The sequence below is a fragment of the Haliotis rufescens genome, unplaced genomic scaffold, assembly GCF_023055435.1.
Source record: "Haliotis rufescens isolate VD_foot unplaced genomic scaffold, xgHalRufe1.0.p SCAF_10, whole genome shotgun sequence".
Lineage (NCBI taxonomy): Eukaryota > Metazoa > Mollusca > Gastropoda > Lepetellida > Haliotidae > Haliotis > Haliotis rufescens.
Window position 1 is genome coordinate 46,253,884 of NW_025963780.1, and position 24,514 is coordinate 46,278,397.

A 24,514-nucleotide genomic window follows, 5' to 3' on the forward strand; every position below is an offset into this window, starting at 1 on the left:
TTGTTTCTAACAACTAGTAATTAGATCTCAATTAATAAATTTTGTAAAAAACATTTTGATAATATCACAAATCCCACTGTTCTTTTCTATGTTGTTGGGGATTGTTGACGAAAACAAACACAACATATGCCGTACACGAAGTGTGGATCGCGACTCACCGCAACTGCCAAACCCAGACCTCCAGTGTGGACAAGCATTCCGAGCTGCCATTCTGCTCATCATCCGGCTCGCCATGGCTCCTGTACACAGTTCTTCCGTACACACATCACCTGCAACAGACATGTGGCTCAAGAACAGTGATCCTCATAACATAGTTCATCTATTATATCTCTATATATACGGATCCCCACTATGCATCTCGTCTCCACACATCTCCCGGTTAATATACAGCCCATCTGTACGGATCCTCACTACACCGCGCATCTATATGGATCCTCACTTCACCGCTCTTTTATATGGATCCTCACTACACCGCTCATCTATATGGATCCTCACTACAACGCTCATATGTATGGATCCTCACTACACCGCTCATCTATATGGACCCTCACTACACCGCTCATCTATATGGATTGCCACTTCATAGCTCATCTATATGGATCCTCACTACACCGCTCATCTATATGGATCCTCACTACACTGCTCATCTATATGGACCCTCAGTACACCGCTCATCTATATGGATCCTCACTACACTGCTCATCTATATGGATCGCCACTTCATAGCTCATCTATATGGATCCTCACTACACTGCTCATCTATATGGATCCTCACTACACCGCTCTTCTATATGGACCCTCACTACACTGCTCATCTATATGGATCCTCACTACACCGCTCATCTATATGGACCCTCACTACACCGCTCATATGTATGGATCCTCACTACACCGCTCATCTATATGGATCGCCACTTCATAGCTCATCTATATGGATCCTCACTACACCGGTCATCTATATGGATCCTCACTACACAGCTCATCTATATGGATCCTCACTACACCGCTCATCTATATGGATCGCCACTTCATAGCTCATCTATATGGATCCTCACTACACCGCTCATGTATATGGATCCTCACTACACCGCTCATCTATATGGATCCTCACTACACCGCTCATCTATATGGATCCTCACTACATCGCTCATCTATATGGATCCTCACTACATCACTTATCTATATGGATCCTCACTACACCGCTCATCTATATGGATCCTCACTACATCGCTCATCTATATGGATCCTCACTACACCGCTCATCTATATGGATCCTCACTACACCGCTCATCTATATGGACCCTCACTACATCGCTCATCTATATGGATCCTCACTACATCGCTCATGTATATGGATCCTCAATACAGAGCTCATATATATGGATCCTCACTACATCGCTCATGTATATGGATCCTCAATACACCGCTCATCTATATGGACCCTCACTACATCGCTCATATATATGGATCCTCACTACACCGCTCATGTATATGGATCCTCAATACAGAGCTCATATATATGGATCCTCACTACACCGCTCATCTATGTGGATCCTCACTACACCGCTCATATGTATGGACCCTCACTACACTGCTCATCTATATAGATTACCACTTCATAGCTCATCTATATGGATCCTCACTACACCGCTCATATGTATGGATCCTCACTACACCGCTCATCTGTATGGATCCTCATACACCACACATCTGCATGGATCCTCACTACACCGCTCATATGTATGGATCCTCACTACACCGCTCATCTGTATGGATCCTCATACACCACGCATCTGCATGGATCCTCACTACAACGCTCATATGTATGGATCCTCACTACACCGCTCATCTAAATGGATCCTCACTACACCGCTCATCTATATGGATCCTCACTACACCGCTCATCTAAATGGATCCTCACTACACCGCTCATCCAAATGGATCCTCACTACACTGCTCATCTAAATGGATCCTTACTACACCGCTCATCTAAATGGATCCTCACTACACCACTCGTCTAAATGGATCCTCACTACACCGCTCATCTGTATGGATCCTCACCACACCACTCATCTACATGGATCGCCAATTTATGGCTCATCTATATGGATCGCCACTTTGTAGCTCACATATACTGACTCACATATGACTCATACATGTCAGTTATATCTCGGTATGTTAGTTATATCATGGCATATCAGTTATATCACAGTATTATCAGTTATATCTCGGTATGTCAGCTATATCATGGTGTGTCAGTTATATCTCGGCAGGTCAGTTATATATTGGTATGTCATTTATATCACAGTGTGTTACTTATATCACGGCATGTCAGTTATATCATGGTATGTCAGTTATATCACGGCATATCAGTTATATCACAGTATTATCAGTTATATCTCAGTATGTCAGTTATATCTCGGTATGTCAGTTATATCTCGGTAGGTCAGTTATTACTCGGTATGTCATTTATATCACGTTGTGTTACTTATATCACGGCACGTCAGTTATATCCTGGTGTGCAATTTTATCACGGCTTGTCAGTTATATCACAGTGTACTGTTTTTTCACGGCATGGCAGTTATATCATGGTGTGCTGTTTTATCATGGCATGTCAGTTATATCATGTTGTGCAGTTTTATCATGGCATGTCAGTTATATTATGGTGTGCAGTTTTATCATGGCATGTCAGTTATATCATGTTGTGCAGTTTTTTCACGGCATGGCAGTTATATCAAAGTGTGCAGTTTTATCATGGCATGTCAGTTATATCATGGTGTGCAGTTTTATCATGGCATGTCAGTTATATCATGTTGTGCAGTTTTATCATGGCATGTCAGTTATATTATGGTGTGCAATTTTATCATAACATGTCAGTTATATCATGGTATGTCAGTTATATTGTGGTGTGCAGTTTTATCATGGCATGTCAGTTATATCATGGTATGTCAGTTTTATCACGGCAGGTCAGTTATATCACGGTGTGCAGTTTTGTCATGGTATGTCAGTTATATCATGTTGTGCAGTTTTATTATGGCATGTCAGTTATATCATGGTATGTCAGTTATATCACTGTGCAGTTTTTTCACGGCATGTCAGTTATATCACGGTATGTCAGTTATATCACAGTATTATCAGTTATATCTCGGTATGTCAGTTATATCACGGCATATCAGTTATATCACAGTATTATCAGTTATATCTCGGTATGTCAGCTATATCATGGTGTGTCAGCTATATCTCGGTAGGTCAGTAATAAATTGGTATGTCAATTATATCTTGGTATGTCAGTTATATCATGGTATGTCAGTTATATCACGGCATATCAGTTATATCACAGTATTATCAGTTATATCTTGGTATGTCAGTTATATCTCGGTAGGTCAGTTATACTTCGGTATGTTAGTTATATCACGGCATGTCAGTTATAACTCGGTATGTCAGCTATATCATGGTGTTTCAGTTCTATCTCGGTAGGTCAGTTCTATCTTGGTATGTCAGTTATATCTCAGTATGTCAGTTATATCTCGGTATGTCAGTTATATATCGGTATGTCAGTTATATCTCGGTATGTCATTTATATCATGGTGTGTTACTTTTATCACGGCATGTCAGTTATATCATGGTGTTTCAGTTCTATCTCGGTAGGACAGTTATATCTCAGTATGTCAGTTATATCTCGGTATGTCAGTTATATCTGATCAGTATGTCAGTTATATCTCGGTATGTCAGTTATGTATCGGTAGGTCAGTTATATCTCGGTATGTCATTTATATCACGGTGTGTTACTTTTATCACGGCATGTCAGTTAGATCCTGGTGTGCAATTTTATTACGGCTTGTCATTTATATCACACTGTGCAGTCTTTTTCACGGCATGTCAGTTATATCATGGTGTGCAGTTTTATCATGGCATGTCAGTTATATCATGATATCCAGTTTTATCATGGCATGTCAGTTATATCACTGTGTGCAGTTTTGTAACGGCATATAAGTTATATAATGGTGTGCAGTTTTATCACGGCATGTTAGTTATATAATGGTGTGCAGTTTTATCATGGCATGTCAGTTATATCGTGGTGTGCAGTATTATGACGGCATGTTAGTTAAATCACAGTGTGCAGTTTTATCAAGGCGTGTCAGTTATATCATGGTGTGCAGTTTTATCATGGCATGTCAGTTATATCAAAGTGTGCAGTTTTATCATGGCATGTCACTTATATCATGGTGTACAGGTTTTATCATGGCATGTCAGTTACATCACGGTGTGCAGTTTTTTCACGGCATCTGAGTTATATCACTGTGTGCAGTTTTATCATGGTATTTCAGTTATATCACGATGTGCAATTATATCATGGTGTGTCAGTTATATCAAGGTGTGCAGTTTTATCATGGCATGTTAGTTATATCACGGTGTGCAGTTTTATCATGGTATGTCAGTTATATCACGATGTGCAGTTATATCACGGTGTGTCAGTTATATAAAGGTGTGCAGTTTTATCATGGCATGTTAGTTATATCACGGTGTGCTGTTTTATCATGGTATTTCAGTTATATCACGATGTGCAGTTATATCACGGTGTGTCAGTTATATCACGGTGTGCAGTTATATCATGGTGTGTCAGTTATATCATGGCATGTCAGATATATCACGGTGTGCAGTTATATCATGGTGTGTCAGATATATCATGTCATGTCAGTTCAGTGTGGGGCACATAAAGAGACGCATGTTGTTAAAGTTGATGCAACGCGTGAACAATGATGTGGGAAGAATCTGAGAATCGAGCCCACTGTCAGCAGATCCTGTCGCATCTAAAAGCGGCAACATCGCAAATGTGGTCCGGTACTGACAGGAGCCCAGTCTTGACAGATTCCACCATAGTGTAGGCGTTGTGACACAATATGACAGATTGTATCCTCACTTCCGTTATAATCTTGGATGTTAACCAGCCAATCCAGTATGGCGTCTAGTTGAGGGCTGTATTGTCCTTGACGTGTCTGTAACAGAGAAATTAGACCGTGACGTGTCTGCAACAGAGAATGAAGACCGTGACGTGTCTGTAACAGGGACATTAAACCGTGACGTTCTGTAACAGGGACATTAAACCTTGACGTGTCTGTTACAGGGACATTAAACCGTGACATGTCTGTAACAGAGAAATTAGACCCTGACGTGTCTGCAACAGAGAATGAAGACCGTGACGTGTCTGTAACAGGGACATTAAACCGTGACGTTCTGTAACAGGGACATTAGAGTGCAAACCATGACGTGTGTGTAACAGGGACATTTAACCGTGACGTTCTGTAACAGGGACATTAAACCGTGACGTGTCTGTAACAGGGACATTTAACCGTGACGTGTCTGTAAGAGGGACATTAAACCGTGACGTTCTGTAACAGGGACATTAGAGTGCAAACCATGACGTGTCTGTAACAGGGACATTAAACCGTGACGTGTCTGTAACATGGACATTAAACTATGACGTGTCTGTAACAGGGACATTAAACCGTGACGTTCTATAACAGGGACATTAAACCGTCACTTGTCGGTAACAGAGACATTAGAGTGCAAACCGGGACGTGCCTGTAACAGGGACATTAAACCATGACGAGTCTGTAACAGGGACATTAAACAATGACGTGTCTGTAACAGGGACATTAAACCGTGACGTTCTGTAACAGGGACATTAGAGTGCAAACCATAACGTGTCTGTAACAGGGACATTAAACCGTGACGTGTCTGTAACACGGACATTTAACTATGACGTGTCTGTAACAGGGACATTAAACAATGACGTGTCTGTAACAGGGACATTAAACCGTGACGTTCTGTAACAGGGACATTAGAGTGCAAACCATGACGTGTCTGTAACAGGGACATTAAACCGTGACGTGTCTGTAACACGGACATTAAACCATGACGAGTCTGTAACAGGGACATTAAACAATGACGTGTCTGTAACAGGGACATTAAACCGTGACGTTCTGTAACAGGGACATTAGAGTGCAAACCATGACGTGTCTGTAACAGGGACATTTAACTGTGACGTTCTGTAACAGGGACATTAAACCGTGACGTTCTGTAACAGGGACATTAAACCGTGACGTTCTGTAACAGGGACATTAAACCGTGACGTGTCTGTAACACGGACATTTAACCGTGACGTGTCTGTAAGAGGGACATTAAACCGTGACGTTCTGTAACAGGGACATTAAACCGTGACGTTCTATAACAGGGACATTAAACCGTCACTTGTCGGTAACAGAGACATTAGAGTGCAAACCGTGACGTGTCCGTAACAGGGACATTAAACCATGACGAGTCTGTAACAGGGACATTAAACAATGACGTGTCTGTAACAGGGACATTAAACCGTGACGTTCTATAACAGGGACATTAAACCGTCACGTGTCGGTAACAGAGACATTAGAGTGCAAACCGTGACGTGTCTGTGGCATAGTAACAGAGCGACAAAGCCCTTTCAACACAAAATCGTAACGCACAGATCTAAACATGAAACAGTTGAGGCAGTTTCACAGGCCTCTTGTTTTCCTTGTTCAGGGAGATAAATCAGTTATTGAACGATATCTGACTATCGATACACCTGAAGCGGAAGTTAAGCTTCTTGGCCAAATTCCCTTGTTTTGACTTTGCAATTCCGAGCAGAAATTCCGATTCATAGGATTAAAGAAACAGATGAGCAAGAAGGGGTGCGGAATACCTACTTCTTGCCTAAATGTCTTACCCCCAATTTTCTCTTTTTTTATATATGACCCGAGCAATAAGGGACAAAACTAGAAATGGTGGACGCGATCGTAAGTCTCTGTAAAGTATGGGAGTCACGATAACCTCAGCGCTACCAGAGTTTTGTAGAACGGACCCCTGAGTGACATTCAGTTAATACGATGTGGTTGAAGTATTCTTCTGTTAAACTCAATTGGAGTTTGGTGTGGATCGCGCAGACGCCTATTTACACACAAGACAGTGGGATTTTAAAAAGTTCTAAACAGCAAGTGATATATAAAACAAACTCATGTGTAATATCAGCTTTAGAGCAAAGGCGAGTCAGATACCAGAAGTATTCACGAGTTTGCTATTACATGGGAGATGCACTGTATATATATCATGCATTGTAAGAAGAAACACGTATACCTTGTAAATATATTGAGTTTTGGGTCAATGGAGTCTCAGTTTGCCAATGGTATGAATAAATAACTTGACTCTTGTTAAATGCAGGGGTTGATATTAGTGGAATTGGCTGGCTTGTGACTAGCTGATAGAACATTGCAGGGGTTGATATTAGTGGAATTGGCTGGCTTGTGACTAGCTGATAGAACATTGCAGGGGTTGATATTAGCGGAATTGGCTGGCTTGTGACTAGCTGATAGAACATTGCAGGGGTTGATATTAGCGGAATTGGCTGGCTTGTGACTAGCTGATAGAACATTGCAGGGGTTGATATTAGTGGAATTGGCTGGCTTGTGACTAGCTGATAGAACATTGCAGGGGTTGATATTAGTGAAATTGGCTGGCTTGTGACTAGCTGATAGAACATTGCAGGGGTTGATATTAGTGGAATTGGCTGGCTTGTGACTAGCTGATAGAACATTGCAGGGGTTGATATTAGTGGAATTGGCTGGCTTGTGACTAGCTGATAGAACATTGCAGGGGTTGATATTAGTGGAATTGGCTGGCTTGTGACTAGCTGATAGAACATTGCAGGGGTTGATATTAGTGGAATTGGCTGGCTTGTGACTAGCTGATAGAACATTGCAGGGGTTGATATTAGTGAAATTGGCTGGCTTGTGACTAGCTGATAGAACATTGCAGGGGTTGATATTAGTGGAATTGGCTGGCTTGTGACTAGCTGATAGAACATTGCAGGGGTTGATATTAGTGGAATTGGCTGGCTTGTGACTAGCTGATAGAACATTGCAGGGGTTGATATTAGTGGAATTGGCTGGCTTGTGACTAGCTGATAGAACATTGCAGGGGTTGATATTGGTTAAATTTGGCTGGTAGAACAATGCAGGTGATATATAATAAAGGAATTGGCTGGATGGTGACAGGCTGAAAGAACATTGCAGAGGTTGATATTAGTGGAATTGGCTGGATTGTGACTGGATGATAGAACATTGCAGGGGATGATATTGGTTGAATTTACCTGGACTGTGACTTACTGACTGACTGACTAGAACAATGCAGGGTTTGATATTGGTCGAATTTGGCTGGACTGGAACTCACTGATAGAACAACGCAAGGGTTGATATTAGTGGAATAGGCTGGATTGTGACTGAGTGATAGAACAATGCGGGGTTAATATTGGTGGAATTGGCTGGCTTGTGACTGACTGATAGAACAATGCGGGGGTTAGTATTGGTGGAATAGGCTGGATTGTGACTGAGGGATAGAACAATGCGGGGGTTAATATTGGTGGACTTGGCTGGATTGTGACTGGCTGAAAGAACATTGCAGAGGTTGATATTGGTGGAATTGGCTGGATTGTGACTGAGTGATAGAACATTGCAGAGGTTGATATTGGTGATATTGGCTGGATGGTGACTGGCTGAAAGAATATGCAGGGTTTGATATTGGTGGAATTTGCCTGGATTGGGACTGGCTGATAGAACAATGCAATGGTTTATGTTGGTGGGATTGGCTGGATTGTGACTGGCTCGTAGAAAAATGCAGGTGATATATAATAAAGGAATTGGCTGGATGTTGACTGGGTGAAAGAACAACGCAAGGGTTGATATTGGTGGAATTGGCTGGATTGTGACTGACTGATAAAACATTGCAGAGGTTGATATTGGTGGAATTGGCTGGATTGTGACTGACTGATAAAACATTGCAGAGGTTGATATTGGCGGAATTGGCTGGATTGTGACTGACTGATAAAACATTGCAGAGGTTGATATTGGTGGAATTGGCTGGATGGTGACTGACTGACAGTACAATGCGGGTGTTATATTAGTGGAATTGGCTGGATGGTGACTGAGTGATACAACATTGCAGAGGTTCATATTGGTGGAATTGGCTGGATGGTGACTGAGTAATAGAACATTGCAGAGGTTGGTATTGGTGGAATTGGCTAGATGGTGACTGAGTAATAGAACATTGCCGAGGTTGGTATTGGTGGAATTGGCTGGATTGTGACTGAGTAATAGAACATTGCAGAGGTTGATATTGGTGGAATTGGCTAGATGGTGACTGAGTAATAGAACATTGCAGAGGTTGGTATTGGTGGAATTGGCTGGATTGTGACTGAGTAATAGAACATTGCAGAGGTTGATATTGGTGGAATTGGCTAGATGGTGACTGAGTAATAGAACATTGCAGAGGTTGATATTGGTGGAATTGGCTGGATGGTGACTGAGTGATACAACATTGCAGAGGTTGATATTGGTGGAATTGGCTGGATGGTGACTGAGTGATACAACATTGCAGAGGTTGATATTGGTGGAATTGGCTGGATGGTGACTGAGTGATAGAACATTGCAGAGGTTGGTTTTGGTGGAATTGGCTGGATTGTGACTGAGTGATAGAAAATTGCAGAGGTTGATATTGGTGGAATTGGCTGGATGGTGACTGAGTGATAGAACAATGCGGGGGTTAGTATTGGTGGAATTGGCTGGATTGTGACTGACTGATAAAACATTGCAGAGGTTGATATTGGAGGAATTGGCTGGATTGTGACTGACTGATAAAACATTGCAGAGGTTGATATTGGTGGAATTGGCTGGATTGTGACTGACTGATAAAACATTGCAGAGGTTGATATTGGTGGAATTGGCTGGATGGTGACTGACTGATAAAACATTGCAGAGGTTGATATTGGCGGAATTGGCTGGATTTTGACTGAGTGATACAACATTGCAGAGGTTGATATTGGTGGAATTGGCTGGATGGTGACTGAGTGATAGAACATTGCAGAGGTTGATATTGGTGGAATTGGCTAGATGGTGACTGAGTGATAGAACATTGCAGAGGTTGATATTGGTGGAATTGGCTGGATGGTGACTTAGTGATAGAACATTGCAGAGGTTGATATTGGTGGAATTGGCTGGATGGTGACTGAGTGATAGAACATTGCAGAGGTTGATATTGGTGGAATTGGCTAGATGGTGACTGAGTGAAACAACATTGCAGAGGTTGATATTGGTGGAATTGGCTGGATGGTGACTGAGTGATACAACATTGCAGAGGTTGATATTGGTGGAATTGGCTAGATGGTGAATGGCTGAAAGAATATGCAGGGTTTGATATTGGTGGAATTGACTGGATTGCGACTTACTGATAGAACATTGCGGAGGTTTATATTGGTGGAATTGGCTGGATTGTGACTGAGTGATACAACATTGCAGAGGTTGATATTGGTGGAATTGGCTGGATTGTGACTGACTGATACAACATTGCAGAGGTTGATATTGGTGGAATTGCCTGGAATGTGACTGAGTGATACAACATTGCAGAGGTTGATATTGGTGGAATTGGCTGGATTGTGACTGGCTGAAAGAATATGCAGGGTTTGATATTAGTCGAATTGGTTGGATTGCGACTGACTGATAGAACAATGCGGGGGTTAATATTTGTGGAATTGGCTGGATTGTGACTGAGTGATACAACATTGCAGAGGTTGATATTGGTGGAATTGGCTAGATGGTGAATGGCTGAAAGAATATGTAGGGTTTGATATTGGTGGAATTGGCTGGATTGTGACTGACTGATAGAACATTGCCGAGGTTGATATTGGTGGAATTGGCTGGATGGTGACTGAGTGATAGAACATTGCAGATGTTGATATTGGCGGAATTGCCTGGATTGTGACTGGCTGGTAGAACAATGAAGGTTGTATATAATAAAGGAATTGGCTGGATGGTGACTGGCTGAAAGAACATTGCAGAGGTTGATATTGGTGGAATTGGCTGGATTGTGACTGAGTGATACAACATTGCAGAGGTTAGTATTGGTTGAATTGGCTGGATTGTGACTGAGTGATAGAACATTGCAGAGGTTGATATTGGTGGAATTGGCTGGATGGTGACTGGCTGAAAGAATATGCGGGGTTTGATATTGGTGGAATTTATCTGGATTGTGACTGACTGATAGAACAACGCAAGGGTTGATATTGGTGGAATTGGCTGGATTGTGACTGACTGATAAAACATTGCAGAGGTTGATATTGGCGGAATTGGCTGGATGGTGACTGACTGACAGTACAATGCGGGGGTTAATATTGGTGGAATTGGCTGGATTGTGACTGACTGATAGAACAATGCGGGGGTTAGTATTGGTGGAATAGGCTGGATTGTGACTGAGTAATAGAACAATGCGGGGGTTATTATTGGTGGACTTGGCTGGATTGTGACTGGCTGAAAGAACATTGCAGAGGTTGATATTGGTGGAATTGGCTGGATTGTGACTGAGTGATAGAACATTGCAGAGGTTGATATCGGTGATATTGGCTGGATGGTGACTGGCTGAAAGAATATGCAGGGTTTGATAATGGTGGAATTTGCCTGGATTGGGACTGGCTGATAGAACAATGGAAGGGTTTATGTTGGTGGGATTGGCTGGATTGTGACTGGCTCGTAGAAAAATGCAGGTGATATATAATAAAAGAATTGGCTGGATGTTGACTGGGTGAAAGAATAACGCAAGGGTTGATATTGGTGGAATTGGCTGGATTGTGACTGACTGATAAAACATTGCAGAGGTTGATATTGGCGGAATTGGCTGGATGGTGACTGACTGACAGTACAATGCGGGTGTTAATATTGGTGGAATTGGCTGGATTGTGACTGACTGATAGAACAATGCGGGGGTTAGTATTGGTGGAATAGGCTGGATTGTGACTGAGTGATACAACATTGCAGGGGTTGATATTAGTGGAATTGGCTGGATGGTGACTGAGTTATAGTACAATGCGGGTGTTATATTAGTGGAATTGGTTGGATTGTGACTGACTGATAGAACAATGCGGGGGTTAATATTTGGTGGAATTGGCTGGATGGTGACTGAGTGATACAACATTGCAGAGGTTGATATTGGTGGAATTGGCTGGATGGTGACTGAGTGATACAACATTGCAGAGGTTGATATTGGTGGAATTGGCTGGATGGTGACTGAGTGATACAACATTGCAGAGGTTGATATTGGTGGAATTGGCTGGATGGTGACTGAGTGATAGAACATTGCAGAGGTTGATATTGGTGGAATTGACTGGATTGTGACTTACTGATAGAACATTGCCGAGGTTTATGTTGGTGGAATTGGCTGGATTGTGACTGAGTGATAAAACATTGCAGAGGTTGATATTGGCGGAATTGGCTGGATTGTGACTGACTGATTGAACATTGCCGAGGTTTATATTTGTGGAATTGGCTGGATGGTGACTGAATGATACAACATTGCAGAGGTTGATATTGGTGGAATTGGCTAGATGGTGAATGGCTGAAAGAATATGCAGGGTTTGATATTGGTGGAATTGGCTGGATTGTGACTGACTGATAGAACATTCCAGAGGTTGATATTGGTGGAATTGGCTGGATTGTGACTGAGTGATACAACATTGCAGAGGTTGATATTGGTGGAATTGGCTGGATTGTGACTGAGTGATACAACATTGCAGAGGTTGATATTGGTGGAATTGGCTAGATGGTGAATGGCTGAAAGAATATGCAGGGTTTGATATTGGTGGAATTGACTGGATTGTGACTTACTGATAGAATATTGCCGAGGTTTATATTGGTGGAATTGGCTGGATGGTGACTGAGTGATAAAACATTGCAGAGGTTGATATTGGTGGAATTGGCTGGATTGTGACTGACTGATACAACATTGCAGAGGTTGATATTGGTGGAATTGCCCAGGAATGTGACTGAGTGATACAACATTGGAGAGGTTGATATTGGTGGAATTGGCTAGATGGTGAATGGCTGAAAGAATATGCAGGGTTTGATTTTGGTGGAATTGGCTGGATTGTGACTGACTGATAGAACATTGCAGAGGTTGATATTGGTGGAATTGGCTGGATTGTGACTGAGTGATACGACATTGCAGAGGTTGATCTTGGTGGAATTGGCTGGATTGTGACTGAGTGATAGAACATTGCAGAGGTTGATATTGGTGGAATTGGCTGGATGGTGACTGAGTGATAGAACATTGCAGAGGTTGATATTGGTGGAATTGGCTGGATTGTGACTTACTGATAGAACATTGCCGAGGTTTATGTTGGTGGAATTGGCTGGATTGTGACTGAGTGATAAAACATTGCAGAGGTTGATATTGGTGGAATTGGCTGGATTGTGACTGACTGATTGAACATTGCCGAGGTTTATATTTGTGGAATTGGCTGGATGGTGACTGAGTGATACAACATTGCAGAGGTTGATATTGGTGGAATTGGCTAGATGGTGAATGGCTGAAAGAATATGCAGGGTTTGATATTGGTGGAATTGGCTGGATTGTGACTGACTGATAGAACATTGCAGAGGTTGATATTGGTGGAATTGGCTGGATGGTGACTGAGTGATACAACATTGCAGAGGTTGATATTGGTGGAATTGGCTAGATGGTGAATGGCTGAAAGAATATGCAGGGTTTGATATTGGTGGAATTGACTGGATTGTGACTTACTGATAGAACATTGCAGAGGTTGATATTGGTGGAATTGGCTGGATTGTGACTGAGTGATACAACATTGCAGAGGTTGATATTAGTGGAATTGGCTGGATTGTGACTGAGTGATAGAACATTGCAGAGGTTGATATTGGTGGAATTGGCTGGATGGTGACTGAGTGATAGAACATTGCAGAGGTTGATATTGGTGGAATTGGCTGGATTGTGACTTACTGATAGAACATTGCAGAGGTTTATGTTGGTGGAATTGGCTGGATTGTGACTGAGTGATAAAACATTGCAGAGGTTGATATTGGTGGAATTGGCTGGATTGTGACTGACTGATTGAACATTGCCGAGGTTTATATTTGTGGAATTGGCTGGATGGTGACTGAGTGATACAACATTGCAGAGGTTGATATTGGTGGAATTGGCTAGATGGTGAATGGCTGAAAGAATATGCAGGGTTTGATATTGGTGGAATTGGCTGGATTGTGACTGACTGATAGAACATTGCCGAGGTTGATATTGGTGGAATTGGCTGGATTGTGACTGAGTGATACAACATTGCCGAGGTTGATATTGGTGGAATTGGCTGGATGGTGACTGAGTGATACAACATTGCAGAGGTTGATATTGGTGGAATTGGCTAGATGGTGAATGGCTGAAAGAATATGTAGGGTTTGATATTGGTGGAATTGACTGGATTGTGACTTACTGATAGAATATTGCCGAGGTTTATATTGGTGGAATTGGCTGGATGGTGACTGAGTGATAAAACATTGCAGAGGTTGATATTGGTGGAATTGGCTGGATTGTGACTGACTGATACAACATTGCAGAGGTTGATATTGGTGGAATTGCCCTGGAATGTGACTGAGTGATACAACATTGGAGAGGTTGATATTGGTGGAATTGGCTAGATGGTGAATGGCTGAAAGAATATGCAGGGTTTGATTTTGGTGGAATTGGCTGGATTGTGACTGACTGATAGAACATTGCAGAGGTTGATATTGGTGGAATTGGCTGGATTGTGACTGAGTGATACAACATTGCAGAGGTTGATATTGGTGGAATTGGCTGGATTGTGACTGAGTGATACAACATTGCAGAGGTTGATATTGGTGATATTGGCTGGATGGTGACTGGCTGAAAGAATATGCAGGGTTTGATATTGGTGGAATTGGTTGGATTGTGACTGACTGATAGAACAATGCGGGGGTTTATATTAGTCGAATTGGTTGGATTGTGACTGACTGATAGAACAATGCGGGGGTTAATATTTGTGGAATTGGCTGGATGGTGACTGAATGATACAACATTGCAGAGGTTGATATTGGTGGAATTGGCTAGATGGTGAATGGCTGAAAGAATATGCAGGGTTTGATATTGGTGGAATTGGCTGGATTGTGACTGACTGATAGAACATTGCCGAGGTTGATATTGGTGGAATTGGCTGGATTGTGACTGAGTGATACAACATTGCAGAGGTTGATATTGGTGGAATTGGCTGGATTGTGACTGAGTGATACAACATTGCAGAGGTTGATATTGGTGATATTGGCTGGATGGTGAATGGCTGAAAGAATATGCAGGGTTTGATATTGGTGGAATTGGTTGGATTGTGACTGACTGATAGAACAATGCGGGGGTTTATATTAGTCGAATTGGTTGGATTGTGACTGACTGATAGAACAATGCGGGGGTTAATATTTGTGGAATTGGCTGGATGGTGACTGAGTGATACAACATTGCAGAGGTTGATATTGGTGGAATTGGCTAGATGGTGAATGGCTGAAAGAATATGCAGGGTTTGATATTGGTGGAATTGGCTGGATTGTGACTGACTGATAGAACATTGCCGAGGTTGATATTGGTGGAATTGGCTGGATGGTGACTGAGTGATACAACATTGCAGAGGTTGATATTGGTGGAATTGGCTGGATTGTGACTGAGTGATACAACATTGCAGATGTTTATATTGGCGGAATTGCCTGGATTGTGACTGGCTGGTAGAACAATGAAGGTTGTATATAATAAAGGAATTGGCTGGATGGTGACTGGCTGAAAGAACATTGCACAGGTTGATATTGGTGGAATTGGCTGGATTGTGACTGAGTGATACAACATTGCAGAGGTTAGTATTGGTTGAATTGGCTGGATTGTGACTGAGTGATACAACATTGCAGAGGTTGATATTGGTGGAATTGGCTGGATGGTGACTGGCTGAAAGAATATGCGGGGTTTGATATTGGTGGAATTTGTCTGGATTGTGACTGACTGATAGAACAATGCGGGGGTTAATATTGTCGAATTGGCTGGATTTTGACTGACTGATAGAACATTGCAGAGGTTGATATTGGTGGAATTGACTGGATGGTGACTGCCTGAAAGAACTATGCGGGGTTAATATTTGTGTAATTTGTCTGGATGGTGACTGCCTGAAAGAACTATGCGGGGTTAATATTTGTGTAATTTGTCTGGATTGTGACTGGCTGACTGTGACTATAACTGTGTATGACTGTCATTTACTGTGTGTGACTGTCATTATAGATAGTTATAACTGTATATGACCGCCATTTTAGATTGTTATAACTGTGTCTGTCTGTATGACTGTCATTTACTGTGTGTGACTGTCATTATAGAGAGTTATAACTGTGTGTGACCGTCATCATAGATAGTTATAACTGTATATGACCGCCATTTTAGATTGTTATAACTGTGTCTGTCTGTATGACTGTCATTTACTGTCATTTACTGTGTTTGACTTTCATTATAGTTAGTATTAACTGTGTATGATTGACATTATAGTTAGTATTAACTGTGTAACTGTCATTATAGATAGTTATAACTGTGTATGACTGTCATTATAGATAGTAGTAACTGTGTATGACTGTCATTATAGACAGTATTAACTCTGTATGACTGTCACTATAGAAAGTTATAACTGTGTATGACTGTCATTATAGATAGTACTAACAGTGTATGACTGTCATTATAGAAAGTTATAACTGTTTACGATTGTCATTTACTGTGTTTGACTGTCATTATAGACAGTATTAACTGTGTATGACTGTCATTTACTGTGTTTGACTGTCATTATAGATAGTTATAACTGTATATGACTGTCATTATAGATAGTATTAACTGTGTAACTGTCATTATAGATAGTTATAACTGTGTATGACTGTCATTATAGATAGTATTAACTGTGTATGACTGTCATTATAGATAGTATTAACTGTATATGACTGTCACTATAGAAAGTTATAACTGTGTTTGATTGTCATTAGAGACAGTATTAACTGTCTATGTCTGTTATTAGAGATACTTATAACTGTGTATGACTGTCATTCACTGTGTTTGATTGTCATTATAGATAGTTATGACTGTGTGACTGTCATTAGAGATAGGTATAACAGTGTATGACTCTCATTATAGATATTATGACTGTATATGACTGTCATTATAGATAGTTATAACTGTGTATGACTGTCATGATAGTTAGTATTAACTGTGTATGACTGACATTATAGATAGTTATGACTGTGTAACTGTCATTATAGATAGTTATAAATGTGTATGACTGTCATTATAGTTAGTATTAACTGTGTATGACTGACATTATAGATAGTTATGACTGTGTAACTGTCATTATAGATAGTATTCATTGTGTATGACTGACATTATAGTTGGTATTAACTGTGTATGACTGACATTATAGATAGTTTTAACTGTGTATGACTGTCATTTACTGTGTGTGACTGACATTATAGATAGTTATAACTGATGATGATTGTCTTTATAGATAGTTTTGACTGTGTAAGACTGTCATTATAGATAGTTATGACTGTGTATTACTTTCATTATAGATAGTTATGACTGTGTAGGACTGTCATTGTAGCTAGTTATAACTGTGTAGGACTGTCATTATAGATAGTATCAACTGTGTATGACTGTCACTATAGATAGTATTAACTGTGTATGACAGTCATTTACTGTGTTTGACTGTCATTATAGATAGTTATGACTGTGTGTGACTGTCATTAGAGATAGTTATAATTGTGTATGACTGTCATTATAGATAGTTATAACTGTGTATGACTGTCAATATAGATAGTTATAACTGTGTATGACTGTCATGATAGATAGTTATACCTGTGTATGACTTTCAATATAGATAGTTATAACTGTGGATTTCTGTCATTATAGATAGTTATATCTGTGTATGAATGTCATTATGGATAGTTATAATTGCGTATGACTGTCGTTAACTGTGGTTGATATAGTGATAGTTAGTTTTAACTCTTTATGAAAATGAGTGAGTTGGGTTTTACAGAATATTAGTTTTATCGCGGCGTGTCAGCTTATTGTGGGAGGAAAGCCCGAGGTGGTGCAGGTCTCAGCTTATTGTGGGAGGAAAGCCCGAGGTGATGCAGGTCTCAGCTTAGTGTGGGAGGAAAGCCCGAGGTGATGCAGGTCTCAGACGTTTACTTCGGATTCGAACCTACAGTCATAGGTTTCCGGCGTGTCCAAGGGACGCAACTCTGCACAGCGAATCGCCGCGCCTTAGACACGTGGGCCACCCGTGTCCCCTCTTTATAACAGTCATTAATAGTTGGTGATAAAGCTAGAAAGTGATTTATGGTGTATGGTTGTCTTTAACTGTCCTCCACTGCTGGTTAGTGATTGCATGTCATTGTGGAAGACAATCGTTACCAGTGTGGCCCGTGAAGATCCGGGGTAGAATAGGTCTTCAGCAACCCATGCTTGGCGTAACAGGCGACTATGCTTGTTGTAGGAGGGGACTATGCTTGTTGTAGGAGGCGACTATGCTTGTTGTAGGAGGCGACTATGCTTGGCGTAACAGGCGACTATGCTTGTTGTAGGAGGCGACTATGCTTGTTGTAGGAGGCGACTATGCTTGTTGTAGGAGGCGACTATGCTTGTTGTAGGAGGCGACTATGCTTGTTGTAGGAGGCGACTATGCTTGTTGTAGGAGGCGACTATGCTTGTTGTAGGAGGCGACTATGCTTGTTGTAGGAGGGGACTATGCTTGTTGTAGGAGGCGACTATGCTTGTTGTAGGAGGGGACTATGCTTGTTGTAGGAGGCGACTATGCTTGTCGTAGGAGGCGACTATGCTTGTTGTAGGAGGCGACTATGCTTGTTGTAGGAGGCGACTATGCTTGTTGTAGGAGGGGACTATGCTTGTTGTAGGAGGGGACTATGCTTGTTGTAGGAGGGGACTATGCTTGTTGTAGGAGGCGACTATGCTTGTTGTAGGAGGGGACTATGCTTGTTGTAGGAGGGGACTATGCTTGTTGTAGGAGGCGACTATGCTTGTTGTAGGAGGCGACTATGCTTGTCGTAGGAGGCGACTATGCTTGTCGTAGGAGGCGACTATGCTTGTTGTAGGAGGCGACTATGCTTGTCGTAGGAGGCGACTATGCTTGTTGTAGGAGGCGACTATGCTTGTCGTAGGAGGCGACTATGCTTGTCGTAGGAGGCGACTATGCTTGTTGTAGGAGGCGACTATGCTTGTTGTAGGAGGCGACTATGCTTGTTGTAGGAGGCGACTATGCTTGTTGTAGGAGGCGACTATGCTTGTTGTAGGAGGCGACTATGCTTGTTGTAGGAGGCGACTATGCTTGTTGTAGGAGGGGACTATGCTTGTTGTAGGAGGCGACTATGCTTGTTGTAGGAGGGGACTATGCTTGTTGTAGGAGGCGACTATGCTTGGCGTAACAGGCGACTATGCTTGTTGTAGGAGGGGACTATGCTTGTTGTAGGAGGCGACTATGCTTGTTGTAGGAGGGGACTATGCTTGTTGTAGGAGGCGACTATGCTTGTTGTAGGAGGGGACTATGCTTGTTGTAGGAGGGGACTATGCTTGTTGTAGGAGGCGACTATGCTTGGCGTAACAGGCGACTATGCTTGTTGTAGGAGGGGACTATGCTTGTTGTAGGAGGCGACTATGCTTGTTGTAGGAGGCGACTATGCTTGTTGTAGGAGGCGACTATGCTTGTTGTAGGAGGGGACTATGCTTGTTGTAGGAGGCGACTATGCTTGTTGTAGGAGGCGACTATGCTTGTTGTAGGAGGCGACTATGCTTGTTGTAGGAGGCGACTATGCTTGTTGTAGGAGGCGACTATGCTTGTTGTAGGAGGGGACTATGCTTGTTGTAGGAGGCGACTATGCTTGTTGTAGGAGGGGACTATGCTTGTTGTAGGAGGCGACTATGCTTGGCGTAACAGGCGACTATGCTTGTTGTAGGAGGGGACTATGCTTGTTGTAGGAGGCGACTATGCTTGTTGTAGGAGGGGACTATGCTTGTTGTAGGAGGCGACTATGCTTGTTGTAGGAGGGGACTATGCTTGTTGTAGGAGGGGACTATGCTTGTTGTAGGAGGCGACTATGCTTGGCGTAACAGGCGACTATGCTTGTTGTAGGAGGGGACTATGCTTGTTGTAGGAGGCGACTATGCTTGTTGTAGGAGGCGACTATGCTTGTTGTAGGAGGCGACTATGCTTGTTGTAGGAGGGGACTATGCTTGTTGTAGGAGGCGACTATGCTTGTTGTAGGAGGGGACTATGCTTGTTGTAGGAGGGGACTATGCTTGTTGTAGGAGGGGACTATGCTTGTTGTAGGAGGCGACTATGCTTGTTGTAGGAGGGGACTATGCTTGTTGTAACAGGCGACTATGCTTGTTGTAGGAGGGGACTATGCTTGTTGTAGGAGGGGACTATGCTTGTTGTAGGAGGGGACTATGCTTGTTGTAGGAGGGGACTATGCTTGTTGTAGGAGGGGACTATGCTTGTTGTAGGAGGCGACTATGCTTGTTGTAGGAGGGGACTATGCTTGTTGTAGGAGGCGACTATGCTTGTTGTAGGAGGCGACTATGCTTGTTGTAGGAGGGGACTATGCTTGTTGTAGGAGGGGACTATGCTTGTTGTAGGAGGCGACTATGCTTGTTGTAGGAGGCGACTATGCTTGTTGTAGGAGGCGACTATGCTTGTTGTAGGAGGGGACTATGCTTGTTGTAGGAGGGGACTATGCTTGTTGTAGGAGGCGACTATGCTTGTTGTAGGAGGGGACTATGCTTGTTGTAGGAGGCGACTATGCTTGTTGTAGGAGGCGACTATGCTTGTTGTAGGAGGCGACTATGCTTGTTGTAGGAGGCGACTATGCTTGTTGTAGGAGGCGACTATGCTTGTTGTAGGAGGCGACTATGCTTGTTGTAGGAGGCGACTATGCTTGTTGTAGGAGGGGACTATGCTTGTTGTAGGAGGCGACTATGCTTGTTGTAGGAGGCGACTATGCTTGTTGTAGGAGGCGACTATGCTTGTTGTAGGAGGCGACTATGCTTGTTGTAGGAGGCGACTATGCTTGTTGTAGGAGGCGACTATGCTTGTTGTAGGAGGGGACTATGCTTGTTGTAGGAGGCGACTATGCTTGTTGTAGGAGGGGACTATGCTTGTTGTAGGAGGCGACTATGCTTGTTGTAGGAGGGGACTATGCTTGTTGTAGGAGGGGACTATGCTTGTTGTAGGAGGCGACTATGCTTGTTGTAGGAGGCGACTATGCTTGTTGTAGGAGGGGACTATGCTTGTTGTAGGAGGCGACTATGCTTGTTGTAGGAGGCGACTATGCTTGTTGTAGGAGGCGACTATGCTTGTTGTAGGAGGGGACTATGCTTGTTGTAGGAGGGGACTATGCTTGTTGTAGGAGGCGACTATGCTTGTTGTAGGAGGGGACTATGCTTGTTGTAGGAGGGGACTATGCTTGTTGTAGGAGGCGACTATGCTTGTTGTAGGAGGCGACTATGCTTGTTGTAGGAGGCGACTATGCTTGTTGTAGGAGGGGACTATGCTTGTTGTAGGAGGGGACTATGCTTGTTGTAGGAGGCGACTATGCTTGTTGTAGGAGGGGACTATGCTTGTTGTAGGAGGCGACTATGCTTGTTGTAGGAGGGGACTATGCTTGTTGTAGGAGGCGACTATGCTTGTTGTAGGAGGCGACTATGCTTGTTGTAGGAGGGGACTATGCTTGTTGTAGGAGGCGACTATGCTTGTTGTAGGAGGCGACTATGCTTGTTGTAGGAGGCGACTATGCTTGTTGTAGGAGGGGACTATGCTTGTTGTAGGAGGCGACTATGCTTGTTGTAGGAGGGGACTATGCTTGTTGTAGGAGGGGACTATGCTTGTTGTAGGAGGGGACTATGCTTGTTGTAGGAGGCGACTATGCTTGTTGTAGGAGGGGACTATGCTTGTTGTAGGAGGCGACTATGCTTGTTGTAGGAGGCGACTATGCTTGTTGTAGGAGGGGACTATGCTTGTTGTAGGAGGCGACTATGCTTGTTGTAGGAGGGGACTATGCTTGTTGTAGGAGGCGACTATGCTTGTTGTAGGAGGCGACTATGCTTGTTGTAGGAGGGGACTATGCTTGTTGTAGGAGGGGACTATGCTTGTTGTAGGAGGCGACTATGCTTGTTGTAGGAGGCGACTATGCTTGTTGTAGGAGGCGACTATGCTTGTTGTAGGAGGGGACTATGCTTGTTGTAGGAGGGGACTATGCTTGTTGTAGGAGGGGACTATGCTTGTTGTAGGAGGGGACTATGCTTGTTGTAGGAGGGGACTATGCTTGTTGTAGGAGGGGACTATGCTTGTTGTAGGAGGGGACTATGCTTGTTGTAGGAGGGGACTATGCTTGTTGTAGGAGGGGACTATGCTTGTTGTAGGAGGGGACTATGCTTGTTGTAGGAGGCGACTATGCTTGTTGTAGGAGGCGACTATGCTTGTTGTAGGAGGGGACTATGCTTGTTGTAGGAGGCGACTATGCTTGTTGTAGGAGGGGACTATGCTTGTTGTAGGAGGCGACTATGCTTGTTGTAGGAGGGGACTATGCTTGTTGTAGGAGGCGACTATGCTTGTTGTAGGAGGGGACTATGCTTGTTGTAGGAGGCGACTATGCTTGTTGTAGGAGGCGACTATGCTTGTTGTAGGAGGGGACTATGCTTGTTGTAGGAGGCGACTATGCTTGTTGTAGGAGGGGACTATGCTTGTTGTAGGAGGCGACTATGCTTGTTGTAGGAGGGGACTATGCTTGTTGTAGGAGGCGACTATGCTTGTTGTAGGAGGCGACTATGCTTGTTGTAGGAGGGGACTATGCTTGTTGTAGGAGGGGACTATGCTTGTTGTAGGAGGCGACTATGCTTGTTGTAGGAGGGGACTATGCTTGTTGTAGGAGGCGACTATGCTTGTTGTAGGAGGGGACTATGCTTGTTGTAGGAGGGGACTATGCTTGTTGTAGGAGGCGACTATGCTTGTTGTAGGAGGGGACTATGCTTGTTGTAGGAGGGGACTATGCTTGTTGTAGGAGGGGACTATGCTTGTTGTAGGAGGCGACTATGCTTGTTGTAGGAGGGGACTATGCTTGTTGTAGGAGGCGACTATGCTTGTTGTAGGAGGCGACTATGCTTGTTGTAGGAGGCGACTATGCTTGTTGTAGGAGGCGACTATGCTTGTTGTAGGAGGGGACTATGCTTGTTGTAGGAGGCGACTATGCTTGTTGTAGGAGGGGACTATGCTTGTTGTAGGAGGCGACTATGCTTGTTGTAGGAGGGGACTATGCTTGTTGTAGGAGGGGACTATGCTTGTTGTAGGAGGCGACTATGCTTGTTGTAGGAGGCGACTATGCTTGTTGTAGGAGGGGACTATGCTTGTTGTAGGAGGCGACTATGCTTGTTGTAGGAGGGGACTATGCTTGTTGTAGGAGGGGACTATGCTTGTTGTAGGAGGGGACTATGCTTGTTGTAGGAGGGGACTATGCTTGTTGTAGGAGGGGACTATGCTTGTTGTAGGAGGCGACTATGCTTGTTGTAGGAGGCGACTATGCTTGTTGTAGGAGGGGACTATGCTTGTTGTAGGAGGGGACTATGCTTGTTGTAGGAGGGGACTATGCTTGTTGTAGGAGGGGACTATGCTTGTTGTAGGAGGGGACTATGCTTGTTGTAGGAGGGGACTATGCTTGTTGTAGGAGGGGACTATGCTTGTTGTAGGAGGCGACTATGCTTGTTGTAGGAGGGGACTATGCTTGTTGTAGGAGGCGACTATGCTTGTTGTAGGAGGCGACTATGCTTGTTGTAGGAGGCGACTATGCTTGTTGTAGGAGGGGACTATGCTTGTTGTAGGAGGCGACTATGCTTGTTGTAGGAGGGGACTATGCTTGTTGTAGGAGGGGACTATGCTTGTTGTAGGAGGGGACTATGCTTGTTGTAGGAGGCGACTAACGGAATAAGGTGGTCAGACTCCCAATTGCGTGGATCGATGTTCATGTTGTCAATCACAGGATTGTCTGATCCAGACTCGATTACTTACAGACTGCCGTCATATCACTGGAATATTGCTGAGTGCGGCGTTAAACAACAAACAAACAATAAAAAATACCAGTGTTTATCCGTGCCCCCTGTGTTGGTGGTTGACGGCGGTAAAAGGTATTTGACAGTTGTTGACATGTCATACAGTGTGACAGTTACTTACAGATAGGAAGACTGCCACGACCGCCTGGCCCGCCACGCTGCCACTGGCGTTCCCTCCGTCACGTACATGGACCAGGTGCATCTGGGGAAGAGAGGAAGTCCGATGACAGACTGACACAGGTCTGAATGTCGTACAGGCGGAAGTACACTGAACAGTTACGTTAAGAGAAGACATTTGAGGAATGAACAGACATTACGTTCACGCCCGCTCATAGCACTGGGACTGAATTCGGGGAGAGAGAGGCCACCGATTCACAGTTAAACCACTTAAGTCCGAAAAGCACCGGAGCTGCCAGCAGTGTCTATGTCTATGTCTCGGTTGACTGTTGAGGGAGTTGCAAGCACCCACGTTCAG

At 43.4% G+C, this 24,514-nt stretch overlaps 1 protein-coding gene across 1 annotated transcript in view; it reads right to left on the reverse strand.

Moving 5' to 3' along the window:
* Positions 1–24,514, reverse strand: part of LOC124128139 (carbonic anhydrase 13-like) — a 51,729-nt gene that overhangs the window by 17,536 nt on the left and 9,679 nt on the right. Inside the window, exons 4-6 of the mRNA XM_048391862.1 lie at positions 24,161–24,241; positions 4,922–4,997; positions 159–269 (exon numbers count right to left, since the gene is read on the reverse strand). Coding sequence (XP_048247819.1) covers positions 159–269; positions 4,922–4,997; positions 24,161–24,241 — 268 coding nt within the window. The remainder of the gene's footprint in view (positions 1–158; positions 270–4,921; positions 4,998–24,160; positions 24,242–24,514) is intronic.